General features: G+C 56.8%; 1 protein-coding gene across 3 annotated transcripts in view; it reads right to left on the bottom strand.

Annotated features, from left to right (window-relative positions):
• Window positions 1-14,679, bottom strand: part of ARHGEF4 (Rho guanine nucleotide exchange factor 4) — a 244,565-nt gene extending 229,886 nt beyond the window's left edge. For all 3 annotated transcript variants that reach the window (XM_067025774.1, XM_059052593.2, XM_067025775.1), the window contains exon 1: window positions 14,600-14,679. In XM_067025774.1, coding sequence (XP_066881875.1) covers window positions 14,600-14,638 — 39 coding nt within the window. In that variant the 5' untranslated portion in view covers window positions 14,639-14,679. The remainder of the gene's footprint in view (window positions 1-14,599) is intronic.
• Window positions 14,680-24,579: the final 9,900 nt, after the last annotated feature.

The raw sequence follows: 24,579 nt of genomic DNA, 5'->3' as shown, positions 1-24,579 counted from the left end.
TAAAATGAGGAGGGTGTTCTTATCTTTTTTCTGCAGATTTCCTTACTGAAGCTCGGAACAGCTGCTTGCCCAAGCGACGTAGTGGTGGCATTTGCGTTTGGAAAGGTCTCTCTGACTCCCCATCTCTGGGTGCACAAACATCGACTTGTGAGCCTTGCTGGATCCCCGGAGATGGGGCTGAACAAGCCTTCAGGGCCCCAGGTTTCCCTGAGAGGGTGGGTGCCTCCTGCAGGTCTTAGATGAGTGAGTGACGGCAGAGGTCGGTAGATTCCAGTGACCGTGTGTGCACGGTGAGGACGCCGCCGTGCCTCTTCCCGCCAGCACGTGGCACTGGGTTCTGACCTGCTGCCCCGCGGTCCCCCCCACACCCGCGCCTGCCCCGCTCCAGTCTCTCGGGTCAGAGGCAGCGCGGCCACCCATCCAAAGGCCTGGCGGCAGCTCCTTCCCAACAAGCAGGCAGGGCCCGCCCTCCGGACCTGCCGCACGGGAGGTCTCCTCAGTCTGCAGGGACCGCTCCCAGGTCCTGGCTGCAGCACACTCCGGCCTACAGTTCCTAGCTGTGTCTCTCCCGGGGAAGAGAGTGGCCTTCCTTTCCCTGAGAAGACGTAGCTGCGTGAGAAACGACACGGCACAGTGTACTGATTTGCACCCGGGCCGGCCCAGGGGCCTTCACAGGCTCTCCTCCTGACCGTGAAGTAATGAGCCACAGACCAGATGGGCCCGCCCGCCGGGGGCTGGCAGGTAATGCCTGTCGCCGTCTACAGACGCGTCCTGACTTGAGTCCTCACCGCCCGGCTTTTCCCAGGTCACGCTCCCACCCCCACAAGGCCACCGGACAGAAGAAAGGCACGTGCTGACCTCTGGTCATGCAGACGGTCGAATCCCCGCTTCAGCTGGTACCCATCCTTCTCCACGTGCCAACACACCTACGCGACCGTAGCGGTCACACGTCGCACAAAGCTGGACAACTCCACCTCCCCCCTGCCCTCTCCGCAGTCCTGCCTGGGGGCCTCAGCAGGTGGTCACCCCAGTTTAGCAGACAGACCTGCTCAGAGGGACTGAGAGAACTGCTCCTGGTGGGATGTGGGTGTGGCAGCCCCAGGAGGGCCCGCACCTGGCGGCCCGAGGCTGCTCTGCAGACCCATGGTTGGTCTGGAGCCCATCACACCTGCACAGGGAGGCGGCCTCTCCCTCGGACACAGAAGCACATGCACGGCAGAGGCCCTGGTGGCCCAGAACGTCATCACGAAGAGTCTCACTGAAAAGCCTAGATTGCTGGAGGCCACCCAGTATGGGGGAAAAATGGGGGCATTGATGTTGGGTCTTATTCTACCGCCAGCCCTCTGCCTGCCACCCCCTGGAGTCTGAATTGATTCATCACCAGAATGAGGCCTCTGTTAGGAGGGACACCTGCCTGCCTGCTCCGCTGCACCCCTGCTAGAGGCTCTGCTGTCCCCACTGGCCACATGCCCTGTTGTGTTGGGATATGTGCAGCTGTATCAGGGGGACAGAGGCATTTGGCCAATTTGGAGGATCTGGAGTTGGGAATCCAGTCAAGAGCCATTTAGTGCCGGTTTGGGCCGCAGACAAGCTGGGGAGGTGGGTCCGGAGCCAGCCTCACTGGAGGAGAGCAGAACCAGATCCCGGAGAAAATCAGTCCTTGAATGTGAAGACCCATCACTAGCTGTGTCAGCAGCTCTCTGACAGACACACAAGGGTCACCAGAAGTGCGTGCTCCCTGAGGTGTCTTGAGAGGTGACTCTGCCTGCACAAAGAGGGACACAGGGGACGCCCAGCCAAAGTGGCCGCTGCCCTGTGCATGAGACACAAAATCATGCTGATCACACTGCCAGGAAGATGTGATACACGCGGTTCTGGGGCCTGGTGGCAGCCTCTCTGGGAATACTGGGGGCTCCTTCCTTTCTCCCTGGGAGACGTGTCCCTCCGTCCTGGCATGTCACTCTGAGGATGCCCTGGACGTGGGAGTTTCTTCAGGGAGTCATACAGCTCCTGGGTTGGGCTGGGACTGGGGCCTCCAAGAGAGGCACACACTGTGTTTCCTGAACACGTGGGAGGTTTACAACTGTCCTGTTTCCTCAGCGCACAGATGCCACGAAGTTAATCATAGCTATTGAGAGGGAAGACGAAATCACTTTTAAATGTACACATCAATCATAAATGCATCTTGATTTCAGAATTATCAAACTCCTTTTTGAAAAGTGTACGTTTAGCTCCAGGAAAGGTGGATCGTTGCCTTGCCTCTCGAGAGAGCTTTGAAGTGCGACTCCCCTAGGTTCCGCAGCAAGAAGGTGGCCCGGCCAGCCCTTTGGAATGACCCCAGGAGCAGCGTGGCTGCTGCATCCCTACCGACAGCTTGGGCATGGGGCCCCGGTCAGAGATGTCTCTGTGAACAGCAAAGGTGGCACCTCTCCAAATAGGGCACAGAAAACTTCCATGCACTGCTGTCTCCCTCCCCGTCTCTGTGCCCGGTGACGTGACACTGAGTACTTGACAGGGTACCCTCTCCCAAGGCCCCTATGAAGAGCCAGAGCCTCCCCAGACCCCAGCACCCGACCGGCGCTCTTTAGGAGCTGCGTGACCAGGTCGGCACTGGACCTTTTTTAGAGAGAAACCAACACGCTCTGAGATCTTGTGCTGCTAAAGGACAGAGAGGGGGGCTGTGAAAGCCACCGACCTGAGGGAGGGGCAGGGAGGTGCTCCTGGGCTGGGGCTGTGGGTGAGGAGGCACAAGTGGGGGCAGCAGGTGAGACCCCACGAGCTGCCCTCTACTCCCCTGGGGCGCACACACGCAGGCAGTACCTCCTCGCCTGGCAGGCTTGATTTTTCCCTTCTCACCTCTCAGCTTTGGCACCAGCTTTCCTCCCTGGCATTGGCTGGGGTGGAGGATCAGAGGTGTCCAGGGCCCACCCAGCCTGTCTGAGGCCCAGCCCACTGTCCTCCAGGCAGAGTCCCTGGCCAGGTCCCTTGGGCACCAAGACTGCCAGCCAGTGCCCGCCCTGGGCTTCAGGGCTCAGTGCCCTCCCTCTGGGCACCTGATCACCAGGCACGCCAACCCCTCCAGGCCCTCACCGCAGCCCCAGCATGGCCCATCCCCCATGGGTAGTGTCTGACTCTTTGTCCCACTAACACGGACAACCTACCCATCCCCTACTACCCAGGTCTCAGGGACGAGGAGCAAAGGGCCATGTTCCCGGTCCCCTCACTGAAACACACGCAGAGCTGCCACCTCACTCAACGCTCTGTGCTGGGCACTAGAGAGGGAGAAAGAGAAACAGTAATTTGTGGCCCTGGTCCTCACGAGCTCACAATCCAGAGCAGGTCTCCTAGACTGCCGTCCACAGGCTCGGTGGGCCTCTGGGATTGCAAGCAGAGGGCGCATGCACACAAAAGCAGGGGTGTGTCCAGCGGGCGGGTCACAGCCTCCACCGAATGCGCAGAAGGTCACTGGACTGGTGCTCGGGAGAATTCAGAACCACCTACTGGGGGCATGTGTGTGGCTGGGCTCTGTCTCCCTCATGGCTTGGTCTCCCCATCACAAGGCCTGGGATGAAACAGGACTTGGCAGATGCTGTAGATGGAACAAATGAACTGCACTTCTGGGATCAAATCAAAACACTGGGCCAAAGTGCAGGCCACTTTAGATTGGATCTGAGCCTGAGGGAGTGGCCACCTCCCAGGGGCGGCTTCAGAGGGCGGTCCTGAGACAGGGTGGGAGCTCATCTGCCCTGGAGAAAGCTCCTGCCTTGTGCAAACTCCATCACACTGCAAATACAGCCCTTCTCCTGCCTGGAGACAGGGACCTCAGAACTCCTCCCAGCCGGCCCCAGTGTCCTGTGTCCAGGCCTCCTTCCCCATTGCATTCAGAAGTCCCTGCTTCCATGTGGCCTCTCCCACATCTGTGGTCTCCACTTGACCAGTCAGCTTCAGCCGGAGGCGACCTGCCGCACGTGTCCCTGTCCAGAGGCTCGGCTCCCGCCCCGTTCCTGAGACTGTGGCCAGGGCAGGGTGAGAGCCACGTGGTCCGTGTGACAGTCAGGAGGGGAGGTGGAGCCGGGCACTAGGCTGCGTGCTGCACAGGGGTGAGGCCACACGGGCTGTCCTTTCAGAGCTGCCCTCCCCCCATCCGCCCGTCGCCCGTGTCTTACTCATCACCCTTCGGGTGGAGGCTGGGTCTTCTCTCAGCCAGTGTTTTCCCTGGTGAATCCTCTCCTGACATTTTATAAACTCCAGAACTCACAGAGAGACAAGGGACTGAGGCAGCCTCAGGAGGGGACAGAATACCAAATGTGCTCTCACCCTGGGGTCTAGTCCTCTGAGGGGCCTCACTCTTGAAAACTCAAGGTCTCCAGACCACGTATTTTCCCAACGGGAGCTCACCGACTTTCACGATCTGACAGATCGCGTTAGCCCCATTTTACAGAGAAACTGAGGATTGGGATGGCGGAGCCACACCCCGTTCCCAGCTAGGATGTGGAGTGCCCCTAAGTCCACCGTGGTGATGGAAACCTCCTCTGTCTTACAAGGTCTCCCATATCTCCACTGAGGAATTCAGACTCCAGGTGAGAAGCAGATGTTCTGGGACAGAGGCAGGGTCCCTAGCTCCCCGCTGGTCAGCACGGCCCCAGCACAGAGCAGCATGCAGAGGGCCTGCAGTGCTGGGCGAGGCCAGTCTGCTGGGTGAGAGGGGAGAACCTGCTTCTGGAGGCTGGAGCTGGCTGGGCAGGGGTGGGGGAAGCTGGGGGAGGAGCTCAGAGCACCAACTCTGCCGGACTCAGCAAGTCAGGAATCCAAGCGGGGCTCAGCACCATGGTCCACAGCAGAATCACAGAATCACCCCCAAGGCTTTTCCCAAACACCCTCCGGGCCCCCTCTGGAGAGTTGAGTCGCTGGGGCTGGGAGGGGCCTCGGCATGTATCCGTGGGTATAGCTCTCAGAGGCTGGATATGTGCCCGACTCATTTCCAATGAGCAGGAAGGACAACAGTGTCCATGACATGCGGGAGCCAGCCTGGCGTCACAGTGGAGCCCGGTGTCCTCCTGTGGAACGTGAACAATGTCACGGAGCATCACCGTCAGCCAGGACACCCCGGGGCTGTGGTGGGGCCCCTCCATGCTCACAGGCACAGATGGAACACACACGTCCAGGCCACAGAGAGCAAACAGCTGGCTACGCTGGGTGACGGCGGCTGCTTGGTCAACCCCAGGTTTAGCTTCAGACCAGTTGTTTCTCCTCCTGGGTGAGATTTATTAAGTCACCCGATCACAGAATTGCTCCTGCTTCCTTAAATCTCCCCAAACCCACGTCACCAGGCCAACTCCAGCAGCAAGTCTCTCCCAGCAGCACCTCACAGAGCTGCAGGTGGGCACGGCACGCTCCCAGGAGCCCAATGCCTGACTCTCGGGGTGAAGGCACCAGATGATCAAGCACCCCCAGGCCCTACGCCTCGTAAAGGACCAGCCAGCGATGACACACCAGTGGCGTGTGCCAAGGACGCCTCAGCTGACTAAACCAGAATCCCTCGTCTCTATCTTAGACGGGGCCTCCGTCTCACTGGCCACCTGCTGCCTCATAACCATTGCACTCTCTGTGCCCGTGGCACCCCAGGAAGGGGGCGAAGAAAGCAAGGGGATGGTTTTCAAGGAGGGAGGAGTGCTGTGAGATGCTCTGGCCGGTTCCTCCAGAGAGAGACCCCAGCTCTATCGAGGTATAACTGACATTTGGTAAACTGCACACATTGGAGGTAGGACTTGAGGGTTTCCGACATGTGTATACACCGCGAAACTGTCACCAGACAAGACAATGAATGTCTCACGTCCCCACCGGCTCATGTTCCTCTGCCATCCCACACTCCGGCCCCCACCTGCCCCACACCCTGTTTTCTGTCACTAGAGACTCGTCAGTATTGTCTAGAATTTTGGATAAATGCAGCCAGGCAGCATTCGGGCCGCTCTCATTCAGCCGCAGTCTCTGGAGATCCATCCAGGTTGGGGTGTGTGCCAGCGGTTCACGCCTCTCTCGCTGAGTGGTACTCCGCGGATATACCTCCATTCGGTTATTGCCCACTTTCTCACAAGGCTCAGTCTGCACGCGAGGAGAACCACCTTCACGTGAAGGAAAACTCACGCAGAGAGGACTTTGGCTTCTCTGGGAGTGTCACATAGTCCGAGCTCTTCTGTGAAAACGCACCTCGTACCATCACAGGAGCTGCACCACCAGCAGCCTCATGTGGCCCCGTATCAGGAGATGGGTTTCCACTCAACTCCACTGGTTACAAGGAAGAATATTTGTTTGGGGGAAGAGAGAAATGGGGAAGGGGAAAGAAAAGCACAGGAGATGAGCAACAGCCGTCGAGTGCTCACTTTCGCTGGGTGATTTGTATGCTCTTCCATGTGTTTATTATCATTTAACTTTCACAACACCCCTGGGAGTGCGGGGTTCCAATGAAGGTGCCTGTGAGCCCTGAGCCCCATGGGAGAGCTGGTCTGTGCTGCCCCACCCCCGGGCCCGCCGCCAATGCCAGGGGCCCCGGGAGGAGGGGCGGCACCACACGGCAAAGCTTCCCGGCCCAGGCCCTGCTCCAAGAAGGTCACTTCTCAAGCTCGGGAGATCTTCACCTCATTGGCAAAAAGCTGCCAGGAGAGACAAATCGCCTATCTGGTACACACGTTCCACGGCGAACACCCACGGCCCTTGGGGCTGCCTGGGGGGGACGGGGTCTATGGCGGACCATTGCTGGGATTCAGCCTCGGACACGTCCAGTCATCAGGAAAGCACGTACCCCCCTCGGATACAACAGGGTGGTGTGAAGGTCAGAGGGTGACTCATGGTCTGGCCTCGGCTTCAGTCCAGAGAAACCCCGAGAACGGCCCTGTCCCTGTGGGGAGCGCAGGAAGCTCCAAGGTTCTGTAGAGCAGTACTTCTCAGCTCAGCCATGTCCTGGAGTCACCTGCAAGCCTAGGAACCAGGGCCCGGGCCCCAGTCCTGGGTTCCAACCCACTCAGTCTGTGTAGCTGGTGATTCCGCCACGCAGCTGTGCTGAGAGCTGCAGCCTCGGGTCCCAGGTGTACAGGGCCCTGCCTGTACTGGCCTGAGCCGCCAAGGAAGCAGTCCATTCACCCGTCGCTTGTGCTCCAAAGTCATATTCTTGTCATTTACTTAACCAGGTGCCATTGAGCACGGCTCCGTCCAGGTCCTGGATGTCACCCTCCCACCTGCACTGCTCAGGCACCTAGACAGGCAGGAGATCCAGGGGCCAGCTGCAGCCCCTGGGAGACGACTGAGGGGGGGGTTCTCTCCCACTCTCCTCCCCGACCCCCGACGGCTCCACCATGGACAGCAAGTGCGTGAGAACAGGAAGAGGATTTCTCTGTTTCCTTTTTCCTGTTTCTGGTTTGTGCTGATTGGTTCATTATATGGTCGATTTTTAAATTATGTGATATAGGATACAAAAAAAAAGTATGTATGCTGTGAAATAATAATAAAACACTCATGAATCTACCTCCCCATATCAAATATGGTGAGTTTTGAACTAGTACATTCATTAATTACTAAGTACAATGGAAGCATCGTTTCCACTCTGCTGTGGGATTTTCATATGGTGTACGTGGGGTATGAAATGGCTTGTTTTTGTGTCATTGTGGCACGTCATATGTGAGAGTAAATGGAAAAGCTGGGAACTTGGGGAAAAAGAAAATTATAATGTGTAGTCATGGAGTCTTCTAAGAACAGTATGAAATAGAAATATACAGTAAGTTGACCCTTAATAAAAGTATACCTAAATGAATGTGTGCATGGAGGAGTGAGAGACAGTTATAACTCAGTGTGCTACTATGACTGAGGGAAGCTGAGCTGCAAAGACAGCACAGAGAAGGGGTTCAAAGGGGAGAGAAGGAAGCATCAAGGAAGGCTTCCTGGAGGAGGTGATATGGTGTGGAGGCTAGTGTGGTGTGGAGGCACCCCAGGGAAGGGCAGCCTGTGAGTGCGGGGACACCACCCAACCCCTTGACCAGTGGCACATGAGTCACCATACGAGGGGCTGCAGGGCCTCACAGGCAGTACCACCCACACCCCCCAGAGGGCTCACACTGGCTACCCAGGAGGGTCCGGGAGCCGGGCAATAAACCTCACAATCTTACAACTGGAGAGGAGGAGACTGCCTATTTCAGAGATGAGCAAACCACGAAAGGACTCCTGAAGGACAGAGCACTTCTCAGGAACCAGAGCACAGGAACACTGCCCAGTCCTACCTGGCAGGAGAAGCAAACAGAACACTTGGGGCCAGCAAGCCCTACACAGCACCAAGACTGAATTCAAGCCCAGCACCTCCCTGAGGTTATAAACAGAGGCTGGAGTCTCCGGCTGGCACCGAAAGGACCACCAGCACTGGCCGGCGTCCGAGGGGAGGACAGGCACCCAGAAATGGAGAGGCTGGGCCCCCGAAGTCTAGAGAGCTGGGCTGAGCTTGGCCCAAGCTTGGAGAGAAGGTTGTGGGAATACATCTCTAGAACCATCAACCCTGGGCGGCCTACTCAGGCCCCCTGGACGAGGGGCTCCCTCGGGGCACTGACCTGGCCAAGGTTTTGCTCTCGCTGGTTGATTCATTCCCAGGCTCAGCTAGCATTTCCCAGGACGCGGTGCTGCAAACCCCAGCCCCACCCTCTCAGAGCCTTCATCCCAGAGGAAGAGGGCAGGACTCAGAATTTGGAGGGGCTTGGAAAGCATATGCTGAACGGCTGGATGGAGAGGACCTGGTGAGGTCAAGGGTGTTTCCTGAGTTCGCAGAGGGAGGAGAAGGAAGGTCTGGAGGAAAAGCACAGGTGGCCTCTGGCCTCTGGCCACAGTTGAGTCTTGGGAAGGGTTGTGCGGAGGAGAAGGTCCCAGGGCAGAGAGGAAGCACCGGACCTCTAAGCGGCATGACGGGCCAAGGATGGCAGCGTCTGGGGTGTTGGGGCAACAGCAGCCCTGGGGAGGCACTGAGGGTCTCATGGCAGACAGCTGATTCCCAGAGCTGGTCTGTCCAGCCACTCTGACCTTTCCTCTCTCTGTCATCCCGAGAGACCAGACTCTTTAGGACTCAAGGGGCAGCCTCCTCATGACCTCTCACAGGGCAGGGTCTGTGTGACTTCAGGTGCCTGTTGTGACCTTTACCCAGAAGAGCTGGAATATGTGGGTGACCCCCTAGCCAATGCCCCTGGGAACTGGTGTGCACACCCCTCAGGCCTAAGGTTGACAGGCTGAGCGAGTCCTGGTGGGACTTTTCTTTAATTGCGTGTGGGGTATTTGCTGCTTTCCTGCCCGGCATCTGAACAGCAGTCCTGACTGGGGGGAGGAGAGGATCCCAGGACAATTGAGAAACTGGGCCCCATCCATCTTGGTAACAGAAAGGGGGCAGATTTCCTCCCTTCCCACCCTCCAGAGGGCAGCTCGGCTCAGTTCCGGGCAGGATGGTGGATCTTGAGAACAGACCTAACCCCCTGCAAGAGGGAGGTGGACATATTCTCAGAGAGGTGTGACAGAGCTGAGTGTCCAGAAGCAGCCCCGCCAGAGGCGTCCTCAGCAGCTGGCCTGTCGAGCAGGACCCACTGTGCCCCAACTTTTTTTTTGATCCCCACCCAAGCTGGGTCCTGGGAGCTACCCCACACCCTGACAAGACTGTTCTTTTTTTTTCACTTAACTGGAGTCTATTTTTGTCTTTTGCAACCAAGAGCATTCACTAGTAAAGAAATTGTTACTAGGGTGATTATAAATAACAGACCCTTAAAGAAAGGGGGAGGGAAGTGCTGGGATTGGTTAATCCACCAATTTGAGGTCAAAGGCAGTGAAAATATATTGGGAATTAAGTTACGGAACTCTGGCACCTCACTGCATGCATGGCGACCGCCTAATTCTATCAGCTGTGTCCAAGTCTACTAGGGGCTCTGGGGGAAAATGTGACTTTGCTATACAACCTGAGGAAAAGGCATGAAGATCTCAAGTACTATGGGGTGAGCCTGTTTCTTCTAACTACCCCGGCCAGATTAAAGAGAGAGAATAACGAACTCAAATCTCTGAACTCCCAGGACTCCCTCTAACTGTACATAAAGTGTTTCCTCTCTTTCGCAGTCTCGAGCCTGAGATATCCCTGAACCAAGAGCAGTCTGATTCCATCAATCTGTGGATTGGTAAATTATAAAACTAGTTGAATGGATTGCTTCCCTGCTCCTTGAATGAAAGTCAGAGCATCGTTTGGAAAAGGCTGAGAGCCCTGGCCTTAGGAATGGCCATCTATTAGGGGATTCACAAACCCACTCAGCCCCTGCTCCCCTCTCTGGCTGCCTCAAGAGCCTGTGATCAATCACCTTGCCCTGTGAAGTGAGGCCAGTTCTCCTCCTGTCCACCCCTGCTCTCTTCCCCGCCTCCAGAACAAAAAGCAGAGTCGGATCTCAGCATGGCCATGGGAACCAATTACCAACTCAAACTGTGGAGGAAAAGGCTCATGTTTCAGAAAATTACTTTGCCAACATGTACCAGCAAAGAGCTGGGGAAATGGGTGGGAATGGATGGTGAGAGCATCTGACCGTTGAGGAACGAACAACTTTGTGCTTCAGGATGACTGTGTTGACATGGGGGCGTGCACTCGTTCTGGAGGCAGCAAGCTAGCTCCTGCAGCCAAGGTGTGCTCCAGCAGGTGACCTGCAGGTTCATGAAAACCTCAGCTTGATATTGGCTCCCCACGAATTGAAATGGAAAGGGCAAAACTTCCTTGAAGGAATCCAAATATCTGAAGGAACAGAGCGTTGGGGTGGATTTATCAAGAGCAACCTGCTCACCACCCCTTAACGGTATCCCCTGTAGAGCCCAAAAGACACAGAGGCACAGAGAGATACTTTGGCAAGGAGAATGTCAACATCTTGGAAAACTGCCATAAATGCTATTCTCTATCAGCTGGAGATGCCGATGAGAAATGCTGTCTTTGGTGGCAGACGGGATGGCAGAGGATGAGAAGCAACATTAAAGTGCCAGAAGCCAACGTGAATGTTCTGATGCCACAGCTCTTTGGCATCAACTAATCGATCATGGGGCTGCCGGGACTGAAATGGATGGGCCGCACCAATGGGGTCCTATTGGACTTGCGTAATATTGAGAAAAAATGTTTTTTAAAAAAAGGTAGACAAAAGGCCCTTAGTGTGCCTAGAACAGTGTCTGGCAGATAGTAGGTGTTCAATAAATATTCACTGATTAAACTCCACTCTCCCTTGCCTAATTCCCAGGCTTGAGTCAACAGACCCAGAGCCCCTTCAATGAAGGGGAGACAGGTTACCTGCAATAACATCCTAAGCAAAGAGTACTATGAATCTTCTGAAGGCTCCTGTACTGAGAAACACCTGGACCTTCCAGAAGTTAGTGAACACTGGCTCTGCGCTAACATGGATTCCTGGCCTATGGGAGGCGGCAGGCATGTCAGGTCATAAGCGGAAGCTTGCCGTGCATCCACCTCATGGCAGCCCACTGGAATCCTGAATCTGTCCTACCGAGACTTCCCCAGCTCCAGAGCGTTCAGCTGGCAAAGACACGCTCAGTCCCTAGTAGAAACGCCACCCCAGTTCCTTCACTCATGATGTGGAGACTGTGGTAGGAAAGGGTAACTGGAAGCCTCTGGAACACCCCCTCCCCTCCAGACTAGGGAATCAAAAGCAATACTTCGTCTCTGGTGACTAAGAAATCACCAGCCAAGGGGTGGAAATCCCTACTGCAGCCCTTTTCAACTTCCCAGCTTGGCTTGTTCAGAAGACATGGGACCTTGAAGAATGCCAGTGGACAGTTTTAGGTTCAACCATGTGGATTCTCCTGTGCTGTCTCACAAGCGATCTCCTTAAATGGAACAGATGATTCTGTGCCATGATTTAGTGAGCAGGGATCTTGACCCTTCTGCCCCAGAGGACCTCATGCTGGTCTGTGGCACCACACTGACAGGACTTGGAGCATAGCAAGTAGCAAGGTACCCTAATGTATACTGGAGTGTGGGGCCAACATTCCATGAAAACGGGGACTTTCCAGTTCAGCGACCTTCAAGGCAGGCAGCAGAGGTGTCCAGTTTTCTGGAACATTTTGGATAGCGCTTTGAAAGTGAAAGACATGTTGCCAGACTTCGGCGCCCTAGCACCGAGAAAGACGCACAGTGCTGGGCAGCTGTCTGGAATTCTGAAGCAGCCTATTCCTCCTTGGATGTGCCACCCCAACTCATTCGCTGGGTGATCCCAAAGGCTGCGAGCAGGCTCTCTGCTCTCCTTACACTGTGAAGGGCTCTCTCACAAGGCTGTCATGCCTCGTTGGTTCCCACAGCCCTCAGAGCAGAGCAAGTCCCAACAGAAGCTCAGCTCAGGCCTGGGGTTCGAGGGACTGTTCTTGCTCCTGGACCTTGGTGGAGACTGTGCCTCTGTTATCAGAGTCTGACCGTGGGACTCCAACGATCTGAGCTCCCTAGAATGGAGCAGCATTCTTTTTTCCTTTTTTTAAATTTTTTTTTTTTTTTTGCGGTACGCGGCCCTCTCACTCTTGTGGCCTCTCCCATTGCGGAGCACAGGCTCCGGATGCGCAGGCTCAGCGGCCATGGCTCATGGGCCCAGCCGCTCCGCAGCATGCGGGATCCTCCCAGACCGGGGCACGGACCCGTGTCCCCTGCATCGGCAGGAGGACTCTCAACCACTGCGCCACCAGGGAAGCCCAGAGCAGCATTCTGGATCAAGCAAGCAACCAAGTCAGCCACCTATCACCGAATGGTCAGTGCAGGCCCAGGCCCAGGAGGGGTCAGGACGTGGTTCCCTCCACCTCCCACTCCTGTGGCCTCACGGGGCATAACTTATGACCAGTGTCTGAAGGAGGAGCACGTGTGAATGGCCTTTATAGGTGGCTCTGCAAGATATACCTGCATAGCCCAAAGCAGACTGCCTGCGTGGTGTTCGGGGCCCCTCCCAAGGGTGGCTCTGCAGGGCAGCGGAAAGGGAGATCCTTTGAGAGGCACATCTGCTCATCCCCAGGGTATGCACAGAGAGAGGCCTGAGGTATCTCAGGGCCTCCAGGGACCCTAGGGTAGGCACCAGGTGCTGGGGACAAGGAGGGTGGAAAGGCCTCTGGGGACCGGCTGGGAATGTGAGGAAAGTGTGTCCCATGAGAATACTTCCCCAAAGGCCCTCCTTCCGAGGAGGCGGGCAAGCAAGGTGGTTGCTCTGGGATGTCCAGTGACCTCTTTCCCAAGCCACACCTGCCTGTTTCCTGAGCTTCTGATTCTGCCTGGCGGACTTCCCCTCACCTGGGTGACCTGTGACCACTGCCATGGGTGGGGAAGGACGAAGGTCCCAGGCTCACTGCTCTATAAACACACGTACGTTTTGTAGTAAGATCGTCGCAACCACCTTCAAAGGTGTGGAATCGTTGTCCACAGTTTCCAAATGGGAAAACAAAGACCAACAAATCAGAATTCAAAGGGGGGGGGTACAGGGGGGCCTGTGTGTTCAGATCCACAGCTCTCAGGTTCCCCTGTTCTTCAAAGGCTTCTCCTGCACTCACTAAGTTTCTGAAAGGCTCCGTCCCTCTCCCCTCCCAACGTCTGTACGCATGAATTATCCCTGTGGTGTGAGCTGATTCACAAGCCGCTCTTCCAGACTGGCTGAGGGCAGGGCTCCGGCAGGTCCAACTCTGGGTCATCTGCCTTCTTGCCACGTTCCCCAGGGCTCTCAGAGCCAGAGAACTTTACCTGGACCCGTCAGTCTGCACTCTAGGAGAAGGTGGCCTCACAGCCAAGTAGAGCAGCTCCTCCCACCACGGACGGCCCCGCTGTCTGCTTGCCCCGGTGCACAGCTGCCCACTCCGGGGCCTGTCACTCTGACAACACTTCCCTGCCTCTGTTTTTACGCAGTTGGTCCCAGGCAGAGCCAACCCCATCCGTTTCTCACCTGGGGAGGTGGAGCTTGGCAATTCTGCAGAATACTGCTCCCCATGGGGTCCCCGTCGGGGCACGGGAGGTAAAGGTGCCCCAGAGGAACTGGACACATGGACACTAATGAGTAGTCCAGGAATTTGGGCCTGGGAAGGGGCGCACTTCGTGTAGAAGTCTAACACTCCCCAGGTTCCTGTTTCCCTACCCCTTCCTCAGAACTGTGTCCCAACCCGGTCGGTATGCTCCCTCTGTACCTCGGGTATCCTCAGCCCGAGAAACAACAATATCAACCTCTTCCTAGGCACCGACTGGGCCAGGCACAAGCCGTCCTTCCCGGAACCGGCGATCCTACATGGAGGGGCCGAGAGCGCGCAGGTGCGGGGGAGGCCGGGCCCTGGGAGGTCTCCCTCGCTGAGGGTGGCCCGGGGCAGCCGTCCAGGCCGCCTCCAACGGGCACCTCTCCTTCTCCGCGATCTGGGCGGCAACGCTCCCGGTCTCCCGATCGGCACGTTGGAAAGTTGGCAGGGAGCGCCCGGCGTGCCCCCACCCACCCGGGTGCCCAGCGGTCAGCCCGGGGAGCAGCGGTGCGCGCCGGCTCTGCTCCCCACGCGTGGCCCGACGCCGCCCAGCGCTGACCGCGGGCCCCGGGATGCCGCCTCTCACCTTAAAGAAGCTCCGGAGGAAGTGCACGACGCTGAGCATGGTGGCGCACTCGCAGCACCGACAGCCGAGCCGCCGAGCCAGGCTCCCGGAACGGCGCCTCGCGCCCCGCCCCCGGCCCGCCCAGACGCACCGCCTCCTCGCGCCCCGCCGCTCGGGCACCCCAGGGCCACTGGCGCGTCCGATACGCACGGACGCCTGCCGGCACGTCCGATACGCACGGACGCCTGCCGGCGCACTCCGCGGACACGGCCCGCGCGCCCAAGGAGTCCCGCTCCCGTGGCTCGTCCAGCGCCCCGCGGAGTTCCTGGGCGGACCAGGAGCCTTGGAGTGTTTAATAAGAAAGAACGTGCCCCGCACATCTGCACAAACGCCGCACACCGGAGCGCATCCGCATGCTACGCGGCGCGCGGCCCCGCGACCTGCGACTCCGAGTCTCTGCCCCTCCGGGGAAAGGGTGGTCCCTTCTGCCTGAGAGCTTTGCTTTTCAACCTTTGAGAACTTTCAGGGCGTTTGCGCAGCATTCTCAGTTGCCAGTTGAAGAAACTGAGTCCCAGGGACGCTCAGCTACACGTATGCGCTCACGCACCCGGTGAGAGGCAAGTGTGGTCTGGAGTCCCTAGAACCGAATTCTGGGTCCAGAACCCACTCTCCCTACCTTTTTAGGTATGTTCCTGCAGGTAGGATGCAGGAGAGAATCGTCCCGCAGGTAGAGGAGAGCTGTCTTCTGCTAAGGAGCAAGGGGAGGTCCTGGCTGTTTTCTTTGTGGGGTTTAAAGAGGTGTCCGCCCAGAAGACATGCTCCCGCTAGCCACGACGGCCACAGGATTTCTATGCACAAACACAAATGTGTTTAATTTCTTTTAAAATCAAAAGAAAAAACCTGAGAATAGTAATAATAATTAATAATAAAATCCAACCTGGATTATATTCATATTTCCACACAGCTGTAAAAAATAATTTTAAATAAATACATATATTTTTTATGCTGGCAGGGCCCCAAGAAGGACACGTGCCAAGGGCTCATGGGTGTCATACTGCATTCCTACTCCAAGCCCACCACTTCTGGGAACAGGAGTCTCATGGAGGCTTAGCATCTGCCCAGACTGGCTTTGCATGCCCCTGCCAACGCCTGCCCCCTCATCCAATTCCTGGTCCACTTGAATGCTATTTCTGGTCAGCAGCACATGTCCAGTGTTGTCTGGCCGACTATGTTTTCCCCCATACCCAACCTCTCTCTGCTTCTCCCGGGTCCTCAGAGCAGCCTGGGCAGGGTGGAAAGTCTGGGAGGTAAATGCCTAGAATTTGTGGGGTCTGGGAGCAGAGCAGGCAGCCTTGAGATCATCTGTAAGTCCTGCTTACTCATACCCAACTCTCCATTTCTTGGGGCCCATGGACCTTGTGAGAAGCATGTCCCTGGTGATGGGAGGAAAGGCACTGTATGGTCCCGGTCTCTCCCTCTAAGCCCTTTTCTTTAGCTTGGGAGAGGAAGACCTGCCTGATGGGGTTGCTGTGGAGGTTAAAGGAGAAGTTAAATCTCAGAGGTGCTCACCAAATGTTAATTCCCTCTTCTTTGTAGCCTTAAAGTGCTAAAGCCCCCGGGGGTCCAGTGAAAATACACAACCCCCTGGCCACAGAGTCCACAGTTACCAGACCTTATTAGACCAGTCAAGGAGGCCCTGAATGGCAGGTTCTCAGACTCGACCATCAGAAAGACCTGGTGGACATGTTAGAGCATAGGCTGTCAGGCCCACCCAAGAGTTTCTGATAGTAGGTCTAGGGTAGGGCCTGGGTATTTGCATTTTAACAAGTTCCCAAGTGACACTGCTGCTACTGGTCCTGGGACCGCATTCAGAGGATCCCTGGTCCAGGAAGTGGGGTCTGGGCAAAGGGGCAGACCCCAGGTTAGGGAATCACCATCATGACGGTTCCATTTACCAAACACCTACCATGTCCCACCCCCGGACTAGGTCCTTGCCATAGCTTATGCCATTTAATCCCTCAGCAGTCCTGGGGGAAATGACAACATTGAATGATCCAGGGGAAGTAAGTCAGATGTAGGCATAAAGCTGAGTTCTCCTCTGGAGAACATGATGTTATGAGTACTTGACTGCATTATGAAGTTAAAGGGTATGCTCTCTCTTTTGTTATTAAAAGATATAAAGGAAAAAGATCAGTGGTTGCCAGGGGTTAGAAGCAGGGGAGGGGTGAATAAATAGGTGTAGCACAGAGGATTTATAGGATGGTGAAAATACTCTGTATGACGCTGTAAAGGTAGGTACGTGTCATGATACATTAATCAAAACCCATAGAATGTAAAACATCAAGAGTGAACCCTAAATAATGTAAACTGTGTACTTCAGGCGATAATGATGTGTCGGTGTAGATTCATCAATTATGATAATTGTGTCACTGTGGTGGTGATGTTGATAATAGGGGAGGCTACACACGTGTCTGGGGGGCGGGGTATGTGGGAAATCTCTGTACCTTCCTCTCAATTTTGTTGTGAACCTAAAACTGCTCTAAAAGTAGTGTTGGTTTTTTTTTTTTTTTTTTAAGGCAGGCCTGTTAGATTTACAGAGGGATTTGCACAACGGGTTTCTAATCAGCCAAGCTCACCATGTTTAAATTCTGTGATTCCAATTTCAAGTCTATCACATTCTGCAGGTTCAGCAGTTTGGAGGGGGGTGAATTGAGTGGTCAGAGAGAAAACACTGCACCAGACGCCAAGAGGCACAGGGGTGGGGGAAGAGCACGGCTTGGGCAGGCAGACGGGGATCGCCTTGTGCACCCTGCCTCTCTCAGTTTACTCCTGTGTCTCCGGTCCCCAGGCACACACAGAGATGGACCTATGCCCCAGTCAGGGTCTGGTGACAGGAACTGCCCCCTCCAGCTAGTCTAGCAGGACAGAGGTTTTAGGAAGAATATGCAGTAGGTCACAATTGTATAGGCAGGTATATGGGGTGCTGACTCAGGGAAGAGGCAGAAATCCTAAGAGGCGGCTGCCCGTTTGCAGAGGCAGATGCTGGTGCCTGAATGTCCTCCCAGAATGTACTATAGCCCCAAATACTTGCACTTTGCTCCTAGCTTCTGGCCTGCCCTAGCCTCTGCCAGTGAGCCTTGGGTCCCTGAGCCTCCATCAGCTCCCAAGATGTAAAGTTCAGGATTGCCTGAGTCTCCCATCATGTGCCTGATCCAGGGAGCTGAGGACGGGGAGGGAATGAGCCTTCAGTTTCTTTGGCAGGAAGTCAGCCTGCCTTTACTCCTGCCACCAGATGGGGGACAAATTCTGGACATATTGGAAACAGAGTTTAAGAGAGGTCCTCAGGACTTCCCTGGTGGTGTAGTGGTTGAGAATTTGTCTTGCGATGCAGGGGACGCCGGTTCGATCCCTGGTTGGGGAACTAAGATCCCATACGCCACGAGGGAACTAAGCCCACATGCCACAACTAGAGAGCCCATGCACTCTGGAGCCCACGTGCCGCAACTACAGAGCCCACGTGCTCTGGAGCCCGCGCGCCACGACGAGAGAGAAGCCCGCACACTGCAACGAAGAGCCCGCGCGCGGCAAGGAAAGATTCTGCGTGCCCCAACTAAGATCCGATGCAACCAATAAATAAATAAATAAATAAATAAATAAAATAAAAAAGAGAGCTCCTCAAGGCTGGAGAGTGGGTGACAACAAATGATGCCATTCTCTGGGCTGAATTGAAACCAAATGGTCCTTGACATAAAGACAGGTCTGCAGAGAGCCAGCTCAGACAGCCAGGGAGACACAGCCAACCACTGGGGGTCAGCCACAGGCAGATGCAGCCTCGGTGGTGTCCCCTCTTGTCTGGCCTGGGAGGCAGTGCCCAGGAGAGGGGCTTACCTGCGCCTACCATCTGGGCCCTCTCGTGCCCAACTCTGCGAGTCAGATTTTCCTTGGAGGACTTGGGACAATGTAAGAATGCTTCTGCAGGGGCTTCCAGACTGAATCAGGGTCCTAAAATGGTGGCATGTGCGAGGGCAGAGAGGAATCAGGGAAGGCCCAGGGGAGCCCACTCTGGCTTCCCCCAGGGGCCATCAGGACAAGGAAGCAGTGTGCTCTGCTCAGGGCTTACAGCCAGGATGCACCTTGATGTCCGAGCCTCCCAGTGACAGCAGATGGAGAACACCTGGCCAAGAGTGCAGAGCCAAGCAGAGGGTGACATCAGCAAAGCACCTTGGGGAGTCCCTGAGCTTCCATGGTTCCAGGAGAACTGTTTTGTGCGTAGGGGAGGGCGATGAGGGCCTGGAGGCTAAGCAAAGGATTTGTCCTGCCCCCACCATCCCCATCCCTTTCTGCCTTTCCCCAGGTGCAGGTGCCACAACTGCAGGACAAGGGGCTCCTCCATTCCAGGCAGCTCACATACCTGATCTCACCACCCACCTCTGCTTGAGGTAATGAGCATTCCCCCATTCAGAGACGGGACACAGCTTGTCCATGCCCCTGGGCACCACAGCGTCCTGTCCGGCACCACTGCACTCCCCTCCCCTCAGCGAGCTTCCTGCCTCAGCTCACCATCCTCTTTCTGTCCCCGTCTCTCAAAGACCCCTGTGTCTCCCCTCGTCCCTTTCTCCACATCTGTCCCCCTGCCAGGCAGAGGCAGGCCCAAGCAGACTCACTTCCTGGGTGCCTCTGCACTGAGGGGAGACCAGGGAGAGCAATTAAAAACCACCAGTGGAAGGTGGGTGCAGTCCTTGGCAACGCACAGAAGACGCTCACACAGAGTAGACGGAAGGGCATGCGGGAGGAGAGGTTCTCCTGACCTTCTATTTCACCACCTGTGGAAATCCGAATTCTAAGAGGTAAAGCACCTGGGTGATGGCTCCAGGGAGGCAGGTGGGGTCTGGCCCCCAGTAGCACAGCTAGAACCTGATGGTCAGGGACGGATGCTCCCAGAGTGCAGTGTGGGCTACAGCCAGGACCCGGGTGGCCACGCAGAGTATGAGTGAGCCCTGGGGCTGAGGTCTCTGGGAAGCTGCCCAGAAGGAACCTTGAAAGGGGCTGGGGATTCAGCCAGGAGGTGCTCCTGAGCAGGGCTGGGCTGGGCTGTCCACAGAGCTCCCTGCTGGATACCGGCCTGGCTCGGCCCTGAGGCCAGCAGAGCCCAGAGGAACATTCCATACGGATCCCTATGAGGATGTTGATCTCAGGGGGAGTGGCCCTGTTGAGCCTGTCTCCAGAGCTGAGAGCTGCTCGGAACACATGGCCTGGAAGGGGTACAGAGGCACAGGGAGTGAGGGCCAGACAGCATGTTGGCCAGGCAGGACAGCCCTGCTGAGATTCAGGTGTCCCTGCGTCTTCCCCAAGTCACACACCTAGTGAAGACAGAGGCAGGATCCGAGCCCCTAGCGGAGAGCCCAGACCTCTGCCCAGGGTTCCCCATCAGGGACCACCTTCCTGGAGGAATGGCTGGGAGGGGACCCCAGCCCAGCCCAGCACCAGCTGACCTCCTTTGGCTCTGTCTGAGGAGCCAGACTGACACCATTCCAGCCTGGACAGTGGGGACCTCTCCTGACCAGGACCACCCCACAGGGTCCTGCGCTGCCTTCCCGTTCTCTCCCGTCCCTCCACCACCTCTGCATGTGGGCAAGACGGGCTGCTCTGTGTAAGGACCGTGGAGACTCCAGGCTGGGGTGAAAGTGGAAGCCCTGGAACCCAAGATCCTGGCTCTGCAGCCAGTGTGGGCTTGAGCAGCTCACCCAGGCCCGTGTGCCTCAGTGTTCTCATCTCTGAAATGGGGGTGCGGATAGCCCCAGCTCTCAAGGCTCTGTCCTCACAGTCTTGATGTTCAGTCATGGTTGCTCAATCCCCTGAGCCCTGAAGTTGGCGGGGGGACTAGGGGTTTCTATCGGTCCTTGTGTGGGAATGACCCACCCCCTCCAAGGGGACCGTGAGGGCCGCGAGAGTGTCTGGATGGGAGCGGCAGAGATTCCGCCCCAGTTCCCGTGTGGCACCTGTGTGTGGCCGCGGAGAGCCCTAACCGTGCTGCAGACACCTCAGCGGGGGAATTAGGTCTCCTTGGACTGTCTCACCTACAGTTCATAGTCATTGCAGAGCACGCCAGTAAGATGAATGTATTCCAGGAATCTTTACTGAGGACCTGATGCGTGCATGCATGATTCAGGCATTGGGAACAGTCTGCTTTGCCAGCATGAGAGGATCCTTGCAAACAAATCAACAAATGGAAACTTACAGACTGGATTAAGTGCCACTGAGGTAAAAAGTGCACCTATGAGGGAGGGAAGGGTGATTTGGGTGACCTGGGAGGACTTTTCGGATCCCTGGAGAAGCCAGTCCCATGAAGGCCCAGGGACAGAAGGCCCTTGAAGAGGGGATACATGCAAAGGCCCTGGGTTCCCAGTGAGTTTGGTGGAGGAGGTGGAAAAGAGCCCGCACAGCTGTACATCAGGGAGCAGAGAGGAAAGTGGTGGGAGGTCAGCTGGGAGCCTAGGTGTGGGGACAGAGCCAGAGGGCTCTTCCAGGAAGCTGGCCCGGGCTTACATGGTGATTGACTCCCCTGCTCAACTGGGAGCCCTCTGAGGGCAGGGCCAGACGCCCCCCAGACCTCCGTCCTTGCGGACAGCTCCGCCCATCCAGTGACCGGGTGCTGACTGGTGCAGTGGGCACTGGGTCTGAGCAGAGACCTGCCTGGGCATCGAGCACCGCTGCTCCAGACCTCTGTGCCATGAGCGATCCAACGGATTGAGGGGCTTGTGCAGCTATCTGCCCGTCAAAGGCCAACGTAAGAACAAGCAAGTGTCTCTCTGACACGGCACCTTCCTCCTGGGCACCAGCCTTCCCTTTGCCACGGAGGACCTGCTCTGTGTAAACAGGGTCTCTGGGGACCTACGAGTGCTGAGGACTCCTCAGCTGGCAGGGTTAGGGCCTCACTAAAGACAAGGCTGCTAATTCTAGGAGCAGCCAATTCTGCTTCCCGTGCCCCTGACTGATGCCAGCATTTGCCAGGCGGCCTTGGGAACGGGACCTGCTCCGGTGGCCCAGGGCTCACTGTGCCCATGCCTCAGGCCCTCTGCACCCAGGGATCCCCGTCCTGCTGGGGCAGTGCAGTCTTCTCAGGGCAGGGCCACCCGGGCTCTGATGGAGCACGGCCGACGGGCCCTTCTCCCTCTGACAGGTGAGCCTGGACCTGGAGAAGGGGCGTACTGTGATACAGGGCAGCGGGGAGCCCGGGGGTGTGTAGGGCAGGGACATTCTGAAAGCACAGGGCACGTGGCTAGGTGTGAGGCATCCCAGCAGGAGAAAGCAGCGTGAGAAGGCAGGAGGATGGGACACACTCCTGCAGCCAGCTCAGCCAAGACGGCAACCCAAGTACCCTGAGGCCGAGAGGGTGTCATCCCCTCTACTCCCTGGCTTCAGGCCTGGACACAGCTGAGTACTCACAGGACCCCTACAGCCCAGGCCTCCTAGGCAGCCGCCCCTGCACACTCGATCCCTGCTCTGGGATCCTCTAGCATCTCCCCACAGCCATGAGCTCTGAGGGGGCAGGGACCCTGCTCTCTGAGTCCCTTGGGACTGGACCCCAAACTTCACCTGTTCAAAACTGAATCCTTGTTCCCCGCGCCGCCCAAGTGGCACCTTCGCCAGGGCTCCTGCCATGTCACTGGGTAACAACACTCTTACCCCTCCACTTAGGCAAAAAAGCAGTTTCCTCCCTTTCCAAAAGCCCTACACTCAGTTTACCAGCACCTCCTGTGGGATGGACCTCAAGCCCACCCCTCCCAGCCACCTCCACTGCCTCAGCCCTGCTCCAACCATTGCCCCCCCCACCCCAAGGCCCCCACGGTGGTCTCAAAGGTCTGATTCCGTCTGCGCCCACCCCAGGGGCTTCCTTCTGCACTTAAAACAATCCACACCCCTCCCTGTGGCCTCCGGGGACTCACGTATGTCCCTTCCTGGGGAGGAAACCACTCTTCAGAGAGATGGAGCAGGGCTTAGTCCTTGGGGGGGTGGGGGTGGCTTAGGGGCTCTGGGATCTTCAGGCAGGAGAGCCTTTCAGGAAGGGGTACCAACTATGTCATATCTCATGCAGAATGTCACTGGTGCCCCAGGAGGAGCCGGGCCTGGGCCCTACAGCAGGACTGGGCCACACTTTCCACAGAGCTGGGAGGTGGAACTCTGGGGAAATGACCCAGGGGCAGACCAGGGCTCTGGGCCCCTCTGGCAGGATGTTCACTGCCTCCGGCTCCCCGCACCAGGAGCCAGGACAGGGCTGACTGCAGCGAGGGTGAAGCTGGGGCATTTTGAACCCAGAGACATGGAGGATTTGACACTAGTATGACCAGCTTGGTGCATGAACACACGGCCCTCTCCCGTCTCTCCCCCGAGCCTTCCACAACCCCAGTGAGCCTCTGTGCAGCTCCCTGAAGCCACGACTCATGAACAGCAAAGAAGAGTGTCCGTAGAGTGTCTGGCCAACACCACAGATGGTTTATTACAAAGTGAAAGAGAAGAAAAAGAAATGCAAAGGAAGAAAAAGGGAAGGAGGATCCCACGGAGTCTTTATTTGGGAGCAATGGCAGCCTTCTTTTTCTGTCTTTGCTGGTGGAGCCCTCCAGATGGCAGCAGGGTGGGTGTGTTCGGGGACCCGCCCCCCGCACACACATCCTCAGGAAGATCACTAGGGGCCACGAGAGAACCAGACCCTGGGTGGGGAGAGACCCAGAGGGCTGGCCTGAGCTGAGGAACACCTTCCAGGGGCTGAGCTGGGACAAAAGGCAGAGGGGGGTCGGCTGGGACTTGGGCATGCGGGAGCCTCAGCAGCGAGATCGGGACCGTCATCCACAGTCCCTCCTCCCTAGACCACCTCCCCGTGCCCTGCGCTTCAACCGCCCCTCACGCGCTGGCATGAATTGTCCTGTCCTTGTCTGGGCCCACCCCTCCACCTACCCCCATCCAGCCCCTAAATTCCTGGAGCGGGGCCGTGCGTGCCACTGCTACGGGATACTGTGTCACTGCTGGGCACCACTTTTCTCAGCTCAGGGTCACAGCTGATTTTAGCAGGGTTAGGACTACAGCTGAGGGTTGACAGAGAGAGGATGGGTACCTGAGAGGGTCCACCGGCAGGCGTGTCTGGGAGCTTGCCTTTGAGCCAAGGTCTGCAGGGGGCACGGAGCCCGTGACTTCAGGATTCCAAGGCAGAGCCTGGTTGGGGATGCTGTGTGGTGGAACCCCCCAGGTGTGGAGCCCCCCAGGTGTGGGGATAAGCTGGCCACACTGGGTGCTGTGTTGGAGGCGGCCTGGGGGACCTGCTGGGAGCACGGGCTCCAGGCCCTGCCACAGCTGGCTCTGCAGCTTGAGGCAGCTTACTTGACTCGTCTGTGCCTCCGTTTCCTCATCTGTAAAGCGGGGGCAGTCACTGCACCTGCCTTCCAGGGCTGCTATGAATGTATATGGAGGTGTCAGCATAAGCCTCGGGGCTTGGAGGAGGTAAGTGCATTCCACTGAGCTGGGACCCCCCTCCCAGCGCCTGGCCAGGGAAGTGGGTGTTGACAAAAGAAGGAATGACAGACGGAGTCGGCTTTGATACCCACCTGTTAGCACCGGTCACCTCTGGGGCCAGGCTTTTCCCTTTAAGAGCCGTTGCATGTCTTGATTCATTTTATTATTCCTTTTTAAATTTTATTAATGATACATGACACCAATGGGAAGTGGGATCTTTGTGTGCAAAGCAGGCCCTCCCCTGAGCAGCTCAGCCCACTGGGCCAGGCCTCCCCACTCCTTCCTCCCCACCCAGAACCTCCAGCTGAGCCCTGTCGGCCCCCAGAACCAGGAGAGGGAATAATAAAAGTTTCCATTAGGCCCCTCCATTTTGGGGTGCTCACTGCCTCCTATTGTTGAGGGCTGAGTCATTCTGCAAAGCAGGGCTTACCAGTCACTGCGGCAGGGTCAGCTCCCACGTTACCGTGTCTGTGTGTATTACGGAAATGCTTAAGTCA

Source organism: Kogia breviceps, chromosome 2 (genome assembly GCF_026419965.1).
Source record: "Kogia breviceps isolate mKogBre1 chromosome 2, mKogBre1 haplotype 1, whole genome shotgun sequence".
NCBI classification, from domain to species: Eukaryota; Metazoa; Chordata; class Mammalia; order Artiodactyla; family Physeteridae; genus Kogia; species Kogia breviceps.
This window is presented reverse-complemented; position numbering and strand designations above follow the sequence as displayed.